The sequence below is a fragment of the Bos grunniens genome, chromosome 1 (assembly GCF_055505025.1).
Source record: "Bos grunniens cultivar Pamir isolate PY7600 chromosome 1, Bosgru_T2T1.0, whole genome shotgun sequence".
NCBI lineage: Eukaryota > Metazoa > Chordata > Mammalia > Artiodactyla > Bovidae > Bos > Bos grunniens.
This window is the reverse complement of record NC_141165.1, coordinates 63,020,890-63,034,950: the sequence shown is the minus strand read 5'-3', so window position 1 is coordinate 63,034,950 and position 14,061 is coordinate 63,020,890. Positions and strand designations below refer to the sequence as shown.

The 14,061-nt window shown below is 37.4% G+C and overlaps 1 protein-coding gene across 1 annotated transcript in view; it reads left to right on the top strand.

Moving 5' to 3' along the window:
* The window catches only part of SPATA16 (spermatogenesis associated 16), a 283,069-nt gene that overhangs the window by 177,475 nt on the left and 91,533 nt on the right, over positions 1–14,061 (top strand). Inside the window, exon 5 of the mRNA XM_086318894.1 lies at positions 3,993–4,077. Coding sequence (XP_086175020.1) covers positions 3,993–4,077 — 85 coding nt within the window. The remainder of the gene's footprint in view (positions 1–3,992; positions 4,078–14,061) is intronic.

The window sequence follows — 14,061 nt, the reverse complement described above, 5'->3', positions numbered from 1 at the left end:
TCCACTGAGAAGAAAATGGGGTTGGAGCAACTGCAACCCCATTGTGTTCCTCATATGAACACAGCTCTGTGCCACGTACTGGGAGAAACACACTACACTTATGAAAAATAGCCCAGCAAACATGGACCTCTATGAAACTATAGTTTGTTATCTTTTTATGATTATAATAATTGTGCTTTACTGAGGGCAGGTAGCTAATTTCAATGAATCTTAATTCTTCACTTAATTTCAATATAGACTTGGAGATGTATTCCCTTGGAAAAAGGACTTGAGCCCCCAGGTGTCATAAAATCATACTTAAGAAAGTAGTAAAATTTGACCACATGTTGTAATAGAAAAGCAACTTTTGGAAAACATTAATAAAAACAATAAAACTCGTAATTTTGCAATGATGAACTCAAAACCAACTCACCAAAAGCTTTACAAATGCAGGAAAGCTGAGAAGCCCACTGTAGTAACCTACCTCTTCTCCTCTCACAATTGTTCCAATCCAAGGACAGAAATGACTAAAATGATAGAAACAATCCATTTAGATTTTACTTAACTTGAGCCCCTGTGTCTATGATCCAGGGTTAACTGTTACAGTTCTTGTATATCTCAAAACTGTGAAGTTTCTTTCCTGAACTCTGCTCAATATTTTTAGTACAATATGTATGTTGTCCTGAAATATTTAAGGGGACCTGTGACTAGAATGTGTAGAAGCTGGTGTCTGACTACTGATTGACACTTATATCTAGCTTGCCACCTGTTGCTCAGCTTAATACTCTGTTTATCTTAGAGTTAGGTAAACGATGTTACATCTGGCCCAGGATATGTGTTTTGTAAAGAAAATCTTACTGAAACACAGAAAGTTGTCCTTATTTATTTATTGTTTACAGCTGCTTCTAAAAGGCAAATGTGAGTAGTTAGGGCCAACAAAGCTTAAAATATTTACTATTTGACCTTTTACAGAAGGGGCTTCCCTGGGTGGCCCTAGTGGTAAAGACCCTGCCTGCCGATACAGGAGACATAAGAGACATGGGTTCGATCTCTGGTTCAGGAAGATCCTCTAAAGGAGGGCATGGCAACCAACTCCAATATTCTTGCCTAGAGAATCCCATGGACAGAGGAGCCTGGTAGGCTACAGTCCATGGGGTCGCAAAGAGTCAGACATGACTGAAGCGACTTGGCAGGCACTCACACCTTTACAGAAAGAGGTTTCCCATACCTTGTTTAACTAATGGCTGGTGTCCTCATTAAGCAGTGCTTGTCTGAGCTGTATTACATATCCACATGCTGACAAAAGGAGGAATCAGAGTGCAGATCAAGTCTTCGCCTCTGAGGACCCAACTTCTATGAATCTAGAGCGTACTGCCCTCGGCAGTAAGATTTTACATTTGCCTTGATATTTTAAATTCAGAATTTATAAAATGGATTTCTATTAGGTGACAAGCACCTACATGTCAAGTAGATTTCCTTTTTTGGTTATTAAAGGAAGAAAATTTACAAGTGTTTCTGTGCTAAGTCATTTCAGTCATGTCCGACTCTTTGCAACTCTGTGGACTGTAGCCCACCAGGCTCCTCTGTCCATGGGATTCTCCAGGCAAGAATACTGGAGTGGGTTACCATGCCCTCCTCCAGGGACAAGTATTTCTATCAAAATGCAAATATCTGAAATTTACTTTGCCCCTCTCTAGTCTAATTTTTATAACTTGTTTTCTACCCTCTATCAGTTTGTGTGTTATGAAAACCTCCTAGCTCATTTCATCTTATCATTAAACCAGGGCTTTGAAAAATGTAAAAAGGTTTCTAAAAATTATTCTTAAATTATTGCCATTTATTTTGAAATGTCAGTGGATAGATTCATTTCAATACCACATGTGTGAAAAGAGAAATATTGAGCTGAATAATCCTTCAAATGGTAGTACTTTTTCCCATTGTTAATCTTTAGAGTCCTAATTTTTTGTCTGTCCTGAGCGAAAATCTAAGCATTCTAACTCTTCAACAGAGTACCATAGTAAGTTTATAGCTGCTCTGTCTTAAACAATATATATATTTAGGGAAGGAAAATTTCTAATTCAATTTACAATTATGTCAAGAAACAATACATATCTGTAGGCAAAGATAAGAAAAACATTCAGGGTACCAAGTGATAGGTCTGCTTAAGTAAATAAACTTTTGGTACTAGTGATTAGGCACACAGGATTATATGTTTAATTGGCCAATGTGACAATTTGGAATTACTTCCAGTCAGGTTTAATTGGATTTGGAATCTCTGGAGGAAAGAAATAGAGAAGCCTAGCAAAGGAAAAGTCATAAAAGTAAACTGTTTTTCCAAAGGGTGCTAAGCAATGAATTAATATCCACTGCACAATAGTTTTTAATATCCCCTCAGCTTAATAAGACTAATGTGGTGGTTATACACACTACATTCCAAAACTAATTCAATGAAGCACCATGGCCAGGAAAGTGAAGTATTTGTTTTTGTATTTTTTTTTAATTTACCAGAGTCTGTTTTATTTTTTGTTGTTGTTTTTAATTTTATTATTATTATTATTTTACTTTACAATATTGTATTGGTTTTGCCATACATCAACATGCATCCGCCATGGGTGTACACGTGTTCCCCATCCTGAACCCCCCTCCCACCTCCCTCCCCATACCATCCCTCTGAATCATCCCAGTGCACCAGCCCCAAGTTTCCTGTATCCTGCATTGAACCTGGACTGGCGATTCGTTTCTTATATGATATTATACATGTTTTAATGCCATTCTCCCAAATCATCCCCACACCCCCACACACAGAGTCCAAAAGACTGTTCTATACATCTGTATCTCTTTTGCTGTCTCACATACAGGGTTGTCATTACCATCTTTCTAAATTCCATATATATGCGTTAGTATACTGTATTGGTGTTTTTCTTTCTGGCTTACTTCACTCCAGTGAATAATAGGCTCCAGTTTCATCCACCTCATTAGAACTGATTCAAATGTATTCTTTTTAATGGCTGAGTAATACTCCATTGTGTATATGTACCACAGCTTTCTTATCCATTCATCTGCTGATGGACATCTAGGTTGCTTCCATGTCCTGGCTATCATAAACAGTGCTGCAATGAACATTGGGGTACACGTGTCTCTTTCAATTCTGGTTTCCTCGGTGTGTATGCCCAGCAGTGGGATTGCTGGGTCATAAGGCAGTTCTATTTCCAGTTTTTTAAGGAATCTCCACACTGTTCTCCATAGTAACTGGACTAGTTTGCATTCCCATCAACAGTGTAAAAGGGTTCCCTTTTCTCCACATCCTCTCCAGCATTTATTGCTTGTAGACTTTTGGATCACAGCCATTCTGACTGGCGTGAAATGGTACCTCATTGTGGTTTTGATTTGCATTTCTCTGATATGAAGTATTTGTTGAGTTGGAAATTTTTTACATTCAATTTTAAGATGACTAGTTAATCCCAAGGTGAATAATCTCTAATTTAGGTAAAGTCTGAGACATGCTTAAATACCAGTATGACAGCTATATATGTTATGCTAGATTTGAAGGTGTTCTAGAGTCCATAAAATAACTGTTACTCTATAAATGCTTTGAAGTTTATTAAGAGGTAACCAAAACAAAGCATTCTCTTTAAATATTCTTACACTATGGACATGAGTTTGGGTGAACTCCAGGAGTTGGTGATGGACAAGGAGGCCTGGCATGCTGCAATTCATGGGGTCGCAAAGAGTCGGACACGACTGAGTGACTGAACTGAACTGAACGGATATAAACAGAAAATCTATGTAGAAGACAAATGGCATGTTGCTTCTCTTCTAGATTTAATTTCAGTACCAAAAAAAAAAAAAAAAAAAGACCTACTTTCTACATTCTAAAATGTGCTTTATGCTTTGCTTAATATTAGCCTAGTCAAATTTAAACAAGATCTTCTTTGGTATTTATATATACTGCCTGCTATAGTTTTCCTTCTGTCCTACCTATAAATTTTTTTTTAATCTGTCCTTGTTCTTAGGAGTGCCATGATTGCTGACTACATGTTCTGGCTCTGTGGAGGAAGCGAACATGGTATAAGCAAGCTCATCAAACTGTACTGGCAGGTAAAAATTGATGTTCCAACCAGGGAGGAGGAGCCTGTTTCATTTTTAGAACCAAAATGAAGGACTGGTGCTTAAAAGACTGCTGGAAAAGGTAGCTCTGGGCATATCAATCAGAAGGACACTACTCAGTAGTAATGTATTTATAATGAAGTAGATTTTCTGAGACTAATTTTAAGGGCAAAATTCAAGGTTGTTAACCCTTGGCCCATACTTCAGTTTTACAACCCAATATAAATTTTAGACATTCCAGGAACTATGTTCCCAGACATGCTGCTATAATGCCATGATCCTTTAAAATATGAGCATTGTGTTTTCATAGATTCTTTTTGATCTGTGAACTGTAAAAGCAAATTCTAGAAGTAATACCAATTACATAATAAATAAAAATACAAAGATCCATTGTATTTGTGGGGTAATGTAGCATCTGAAACACTTAATCCATTATAAACTGCAGATCTCCTTTCTTATTTATTATTCAAAATGGCAAGAAGAAGTCATACCAAAGGTCAACTAAATATCAAGAATGGAGTCACAATTTCTCAGAATGTTAAGAATTTGTTGTTGTTGTTCAGTTGCTAAGTTGTGTCTGACTCCTTGTGACCCCATGGACTGCAACACACAAGGCTTCCGTGTCCTTTACCATCTCCCAGAATTTGCTCAAACTCATGTCCATTGAGTTGGTGATGCCATCCAACCATCTCTAGTTCAGTCTCCTTCACAACATACAAATCTGTTCTTATCCTATTCTCTCCCCACAAACTGTCAATGACTTTCTCCTGAAATACATTCAAGGTGAGGAACTCATTCCCCCAAAAAATAACATCTAACTCCCTAATTACTGAACTACTTTCCTCATTAAAATAGATTTCTACTCCCTTAAAACTTTCATCAAGTGGTTCCCAGTGAGGCCACATGGACCAAATGGAAACCCACTTCCAAATGAAATGTTATCAAATATTTAAAAATACAGTACAGAAGCCTCTTCCAAATCTCCTCTCCAAACTCTTTGTGGTCTTTTTTTCCTTTGTATTTCGACATAGTTTAATGTAATTGAATATGAACCTTATCAACCAACTAGAATAAGATCTGCTAAGACCTGATATGTAAGATAGAAATAATTGTCAACAGTCTCCTGATGCTTCCTGATATTTTTCCCACATTTTCAGTATTGTGTCTTGGTGCCTGGTTTTATGTTTCTATATCACTTATTATCCTTGTTGAGCAATAAAGTACTAGGTTTATCATATAAAATTCTTAGTAATTTATATGGTTCCATCTGAATATTTGGAGCTCAATTCACCTGCTACAAAAAGTAAATTTTTTATAAAATAAAATTTTATTTTATATAAAATTTTTATATAAATTTATTCTTAAATTAGCACTAACATACTTGAAACCTGTAAATTGACCTTCAAAGTAAAATTTAAGACTTTATGTAAATGCAAGACTTTCCTAAGGAAATCTAGACCATGCAAAACGTAGTTACTTGTATGTATGTAAGCAAATAGTTGTAAAGAATTGCCAGATGTGGAAAATAAGCAAATAATATCTACTACATAGCTATATTAAAATAAAGTGAAAGTGTTAGTTGCTCAGCCATGTCTGACTCTTTGAGATCCTATGGACTGTAGCCCGCCAGGCTCCTCTGTCCATGGTATTCTCCAGGCAAGACTACTGGAGTAGGAAGCCATTCCCTTCTCCAGGAGATCTTCCTGATCCAGGGATTGAACCCAGTTCTCTTGCACTGCAGGTAGATTCTTTACCATCTGAGCCACTGGGGAAACCCCTAGTAAAAGAAAGGGGTTATTATTAAAGGATTTCAGAGGTTTTTGAAGAAAGCAGGGAAAATGGTTGAATCTTGAGGGTTAGATGATATTCAGCAGACCTGACATTTACTAGGTTCCAAATGAATGCTTGATTAATTTATTCATTCATTAAACAAACATAGATTGAGCATCCACTATTTTTTCTACACTGAACAAGGGAAAAATAGATCCAATATTGGTATAGCCTAAGATAAGTTAACAGCTTGAAATTTTTATAAATGAATTTTTGTCTGTCTTCTTCAGCTTTCAAAGAGTACTAATATCCCAATTTTACTTAACTCAAATTTTTAAAAAATATCTCCACTTACCAAAAAGTACATGCTATACAAAAAAGGAATAAAACAAATGCTATTATTTTACTATTTTGTATTAATAAAATATAATAAAAAACATATTTGTCTTTGTATTCTTTTTCTCTTTTAATTTGAAGCAACTTGATATACTGAAAAATGGCCCTCATCTGGAAGTCGGATTTGACTCAATTCAAGTTCTAACACCAACATCCAACCTAAATCAGGCTAGTCTCCAGACAAACTTCAGCTAGAAAATAAGAGGTGATGGTTGGATGGCATCACCGACTCAAAGGACATGAGTTTGAGCAAGCTCTTGGAGTTGGTGATGGACAGGGAAGCCTGATGTGCTGCAATCCATGGGGTCGCAAAGAGTCGGATATGACTGAGCAACTGAACTGAGAACAAGGGGTTTGAGGTTTATTCTTAAATCCCATCTAGGCTCTAAAATTTCATATTTTCAGGGACATTCAAATATGATGTCACACAACCTAGTGATGATATGACAAATGAGTGGTTAATATCCAAAATACATAAGCGGCTCATGCAACTTAACATCGAAAACGAAAACAACCTGATTTAAAAATGGGCAGAAGACTTGAAAAGACATTTTTCCAAAGAGGACATGCAGATGGAAAACAGGTACCTGAAAAGACACTCAACATTGCTAACTATCAGAGAAATCAAAACCACAATGAGCTCACACCTGTTAGAATGGCTATCATCAAAAAGACCACAAATAAAAAATGTTGCTGAGGATGTGGAGGAAAGAGAAAGCTCCCACACTGTTAGTGGGGATATAAATTGGTATAGGCCCTGTGGAAAATAGTATGGAGTTTTCTCAAAAACTAAACATAGAACTACCATATGATCCAGCAATTCCATTCCTGAATTTATATCCAAAAACAAAAACACCACTTCAAAAAGACACATGCACACCAATGTTCACAGAGGCATGATTTATAATCATCAAGATATGGAAGCAACCTAAGTGTCCATCAATAGAGTAGATAAAGAAGATGTAGCATATGTATATATACATATATATAATGGAATACTACTCAGCCATAAAGAAGAATGAAATTTTGTCATTTACAACAACAATGAATGGACTTGGATGGAGGATATTATGCTAAGTGCAGTAAGTCAGGTAGAGAAAGACAAATACTATATGAAGTCCCTTATATGTGGAATCTTAAAATTACAACAAACTAGTGAAGACAATGAAAAAGAAGCAGATTCACAGATATAGAGAACAAATTAGGTTACCAGTGAAGACAGGGAAAGAGGGAGGAGAAATATAGGGCAAGGAGATTAAAATATGCAAACTACTATGTATAAAATAAGATACAATGATATACAATACAGGGAATGCAGTAAATATTTTATGATAACTATAAATAGAGTACAACCTTTAAAAATTTTGAATCATTACATTGTACACTTGTAATTTATAAAATATTGTACAACTATACATCAATAAAAAAACATATAAGTTACAAAGTTTAAGGAAAAAAATAACATAACTAGAAAACATCCTGCAGATAAGTTCCACAAACAAAACCCCTCTAACCTGCTCCAACATGAGCATTCCACACCAGTGTCTCCATAGTTACATAATTCCTTCTGCTCACCAGTCTCTTCCTGATCCTCATTCAAATGTATATATCTTTCCCCAAACCTTGGTCTGTTCTAAATCAAAAGGGGTTTGTGGAACACCACCAGAGAGTATGCAGTCCATGTTAACTTTAAAGAGAAGTCCGTCCCAAAGCACCATGGCAATCAAAGTGTTCAATATAAGAATGCCCCAAACATCACAGACTAGAAATTATGTCTGCATGTATGTTAGTAGCTGTCCATTAAGGCCAAAGAGATGGGGGCTATTTTCACTATTTCATAAATGAAGAAGTTATGATTTATCTGCCTTTCAATCACTTAAAATCTCTACCATTCTGGTCAGTTATTCTTTTAGAGATGTTCAACAGGAAATTGAAAATTTCAGAATGTAAAAACTTAAGAACAAGTCTAAACTTACTCTCACAGTCTGTCAACTTACAAACTCTCAGATGCAAATGAACACACCTTTGCTTTGGTGAGTTCAAGAATGGCTTTCAATTGTATTAGGAATATTTTTCATATCATCAGCTCAGCAGGAAAAAATGCATAAAGCTCTACACTATGTGACAGCTCATACTGGGATATGTTGCTTTCATTAAAAGTGTTTGCCCCCATTATTCTATAATAGTATCACCTCTTCATACTGTTCATGGGGCTCTCAGTTCCATCACTTCATGGCAAACAGATGGAGAAAAAGCGGAAATGATGAGAGACTTTATTTTCTTGGGCTCCAAAATCACTGCAGATGGTGACTGCAGCCACAAAATTAAAAGACACTTGCTCCTTGGAAGAAAAGCTATGACAAACCTAGATAGCAGTGGAAAGCAGAGACATCACTTTGCCAACAAAGGTCCATATAGTCAAAGCTATGGTTTTTCCAGTAGTCATGTACAGATGTGAGAGTTGGACCATAAAGAAGGTTAAATGCCAAAGAATTGATGCTTTCAAATTGTAGTGATGTAGAACACTCTTGAGAGTCCCTTGGACAGCAAGGAGATCAAATTAGTCAATCCTAAAGGAAATCAACCCTGAATATTCATTGGATGGACTGATGCTGGAGTTGAAACTCCAATACTTTGGTCACCTGATGCGAAGAGCCAACTAATTGGAAAGTCCCTGATGCTGGCAAAGATTGAGGACAGGAGGAGAAGGGGCAACAGGAAGAGATGGTTGAATAGCATTACCGACTCAAGGGACATGAGTTTGAGCAAACTTCGGGAAACAATGAAGAACAGGGAGCCTGGCATGCTGCCATCTATGGAGTTGCAAAGAGTCAAACATGACTAAGTGTCTGAACAATCACTTCAGAGGTGAAGAGGGCTGGAACTAACTTGTCACACTGTACCTGCATTCATTCTTCTACAACTTGATACTCGTCTTCTGTTATCAGTCTCCTCTTCTCAAGCGCCCCCAAACTTTACAACTTCACAATTCCAAACTAATTAGCAAAATGGAAAGTCCTTAGTCCAGCCATTTTAAAGTAGTGACACATATGTATTCATATATTGCTCCTAAAGTAATAAAATTATTCCAAGAAGATCTTGAAGAGTAGCTTCTGGTCTGTCTCCCAAGCCTGTTAGATCCAGGGCTAAAGTGAATAGCATCTGAAGCAGAGCTAGATTTAATAGCATCGACAACTGTAAAACAAACAAGTGTTCCTCTTCCACTCCTGTTTCCGTTTCCTGTTTTCTCACCTTTATTTTCAGCCATGCTCTCAAACACACCAGTTATCCTGTGTGCAGCTTTATCTCCTGCAATGTGAGGAACAGAGCCAACTCTGGTCTGCATCACTCAGCAAAGTAGGGTGAGAAAAGGCAGTAACAGCTAATTTTGTTTCAGAACTCACATGAAACGAGTACAGAGAAATCCCACTAAATGGGGGCAAGCTGCCTGCTCAGCTCATTCCCCACCTTGACTGTTCTTTTTCAATTCTTTCTTTCTTTGAGCCACAAACCCCTTTGAGAATCTCATTCAATTGACAAGAATCCACCTAGAAACAATACTCAGAAACATATATACAGGAAAAAAAATGTGCTTTCTATCTCATTGCATTGGAAATTGATCTACACATAGTTGCTAAAACATCAATGACAGGGAATTATGGTTTTCTCACAGTTGTAAGAAGGTTGTACACTTTTTTTTTGAATAAACTGATTCATCATATTTGACATTGCAGCAATGTCAGTGTTTCTTCTTAATGGCAGTAAGAGGTAAAATCCTGATTCACGAAATCTCTGATAGCAAATGGAGTCCGAGCTCCTGTAGCTCACAGTATCTCATACGGAGCACGCATCAAGAAATACCAAAATTCATATTACATCATTGTCCTCAACTCTATGAGATTATCTTTATTAACTTCATATTATCAAGGTTATCTACATCAGCAATTTGTTTCAATTTTAATTTCATCTAGACAAAGAGTGACCTTTATAAGAAATAAGCCATCTGCAGAGTTTCTATAGATTTTTTCATCCCTAGAAACACTCAAGACTTTGTCAATCTCACCTCCAGTATTAGAAAATTCAGATTTCTATCTAAATGAGCCACCTCATTTAGAATAACAGCTTGATAAAAACAAAACAAAACAAAACAAAAAAAAACCCACTGTTCTTCAGTAGTATCTCTGATAGCAAATTCAACATTTCAATCAAAAGGTTTGCCTCATTATTGTGATAAAGATATGAGCCATTATAAAGCTAGTCCTGGAATGAGCTTCTCACATCCAATTTGTTCTAAGAAGGAGCTTTCTTTTCTCTTAAAAATTTTAAAAGAATTAACCAAATCAAATCTCTTCTCAATCTCTTCTCTGGATTGCCAACAAACTTCTCTAGCAGGAAAGAACTTCATGGTGTGCCCCTGTATCTTGACAAAGGTTTACTGAAAAGGCACTGATTTGAGTTCTTGGCTCTGAGGAAGTTGAAGACTTTCACAGCAGTGGAAAGGCCTCTTTGGGGACTGCTGGAAGGGCTGTTGACACTAACACAAGCCCATGTAAAAAGGCTGACATGTGGAGCATCTTTCCTCAGTGAAGCAGCAGAAGCTGAGATAGTGCCAACATCTCGGGTCCTCCATCTGTGCAGAGAATACCAAGACTCCCCATCCAATCCAAGCTGTGCTTGGCATTGGAATGTGCACCATCTTAAAGATATCAATGGCCTAAATGGTTTCCAAGAAAGGCTCACCAAAAAGGAATATTTCTTTGGTGTAATAAGTCTCCTTTCAAAGGACAAGATCGGGAGCTGGCTGCACTGAGAGACAAAAGATTTTCCCCAGGCACGTGCTGGAGGAAGAGAGTGTACCATCTGTGATCCCCTAAAACACTTCCATGGCTTTCAGGGGTTCACAGACCACAGGATAAGACTCTTGCACTGCTCCTTCTCTTTGCAACAGCCCTATTTCTCTTTGGTATTGGGCCTAACAGGAGAAATTTACTGCTTCCAGTGCTCAAAGCAAAAAATAGCACCCAAAATGTTAGTGTCATATAGTGCCTCCCGAGACTGCACTGCAGCCATTCAAGCTTGAAATCTTTCCATTCCAGTGTCTCCAGACCCCTCCTAAGTTAGTGGGTAGCATTTGTCATTCCTATTCGGTGAGCACCTATTTATCGAGTACTTATCAGTGACTGTATGTTAAACACTGTGCTAGGCATTGGATATACAGCAGTGAGCAAAATAGACATCACTTGTCTTCAAAAGTATATATTCTAGCACAAAATATTTACCAAAAAAAAAAACCTAGTATTAAATTAGACATCATTTCTTAAACTATTTGTCTTCCACAATACCATCAAAGTACCATTACAGTTTGACATGAAACTCAGACCAAAAAAGAGAATATTTTTGTATAGTTATTTTTTATGCAGTTTTAAAATTCAGTTGTTTATGATATTTCAACAAATGTGTGTGTGTGTGTGTGTGTGTTCAGAATTGCAGACAACTTCTGTGCTATAGTTGAGTTTGGGATTCATCAGAATATTTCAAGAAGGTTGCAGTTTTCCAAGAGTCTTTTGTCTCCTTGGTTTCTGTGTTCACAGATGTCTTCATGCAAATTCCAAGGTTTTAGCTATTAGCTTCTTCTTTCAAAAGTAATGATCAGGGTAGCAACAATCTAATGGATTTCTCTGGCTAATCAAAGAATGATGTAGGATACCTTTACCCTGAACAGAAGCTGATCTCTTGGAGTAATTTTTTCACTCCTGTTCTTTTTCTTCTTGATACTGCAAAATCATCCCAATATTAGTCATTCACCTAATAAAAACTTATGATTTCTCAACCTCAGAATAAAAATAAAATCTTCAACATGAAATTATAGGCAGAGTAATGTCAAGGAACCACAAAATTTTTTATTATCTTTAACAAAACACCTACATATTCTGGAGAAGGAAAAAAAAATGTGTTCTTGCCAAAGATGTGCTTCCTGTGGAAAAATTTTCCACACAAGGAACAAAATAGAAATACCACATGAGCATTTCTCTCAAGCGGCCTATATTGATAGTTTATTTATTTATTTGTTTGACCTGTCAGGCAGAGAGTTTATAAAATATCTGAGCAAGGAACTTCTGAATATAACCCAGAGTATACAGTATTTGGATTAGATATCATCTGAGAAACACCAAAGCCACTCACCTAAAAAAATATTTTCCCTATGAATTGCCATATATTACGCTTAAATTCCAACCATTTGGCATAAAGGCTGTAGTCATCCCCTAGTAATATGAAACAGAAATTTTATCTGGAACTGTTTAACTCACTAAAGGGCGACACAATTGTGGGAATTAGTCTGAGACTTTCCTAGTCTCTTTGGAAACATGAAAACAGAAAGAACCTTGAGGGAACAGATGTGGAAGGAAAGGTAAGCTCTGATGAGGAAAGGTGACAATGTCCTGGAATATAGGGAATGCAACCTGAGCAGAAGGACCTCACACAGGCAAAGGATGTGTTGTATTTAACTCTGTGAAGGAAAGAAAGCAAAGGGAAGCAGGTAATACAGAGCAGTAGAACCAAGTCAAACCTCAGACTCACAAGATAAAACTTCTAGGTCCAATGCTAGGATTCAACTTTGGATAAGTCACTTCATTTCTGTATTAATCAGCTACTGCTACAACAATGCTGTGTAACAAATCACTCTACAACTCTGACTTATAATAATAAGCAGGTTAGCTTGAGTTTGACTGATCTAGGCTGGGCTTAGCTATGCTTAGCTCTAAGCTGCAGAGACGCCTAAGAATGATCCATGTGTCTCATTCTCCTTAGACCAATGGCTACCTGATGTTTCTTTCTTATGGCAAAATGCAGGATTCTAAGAGAGAAAGCAAAACCATAAAAGAACATTTCAAACCTCCAAGGACAAGGATTCTTGTCTAGATTCTTCTGCTTACTGAAAAGTCATGACAACCCTGTTGATACAATATTGCTATAGCTGTGCTGTGCTTAGCTGTGTCTGACTCTCTGCGACCCATGGACTATAGCTCATCAGGCTCCTGGGATGGGAGCCTGTCCATGGGATCAGGGAAGCGCCATGATATTGCTATAGAGAGGGGAGAAATTGAGACCAGCAACTATGTCTACCACAGCACTCTAGACTTTTAGTTTCTGCTACTATATGATGAGGAAGTTGGGTTAGGTCAATGGTTAAACATTGACCTAACACTGGTCTAGTGACCACTGCATTAGAGACACCTGGGAAAACATTCGAAGTATTAGATTCCCCAGAGTTGGGTGAGACCCTGAAAATCATATTTTCCTACTGCCCCTCTACTAGGTGATTCTACTGTACAACCATGGGCTAGATGGTCTCCAAGCCCATTAGTAACATTTAAAGTTAATGACCAACTTAATTTGCAATAAAGTTTATGTAGGGCTTCCCTAGGTGCAAAGGTAGAGTGGCAGATGCCCTGCACAAGTGATGCTGCCTATCTGACAATGCAACTGATAGAACCCATGAGCCCCAGATTTCTGCCCCCTTCAGTCTTTCCACGATATATAATAGAAGCCTCCAGTAAGTGAGGCAAACTGTGCTTCCCATTTGTAAAGATCAACAACTGCTCTCCCCTTCTTGCCCCTTACTCACAATGTAAATCAGGTTTTCCTGCCCTCCTATCCCAAAAGCAGACTCTGTGGCCTCCTCAGGATCCCTTCCTGCACTCAGTGCTACATCGAGGCCACAGTGGGACTGCAATATTTTTCAGTCACTTGCCTACAAAGAGATCTGTCCATTAAGCTAGGCAACATGACAATTCTCATTTCATGAAT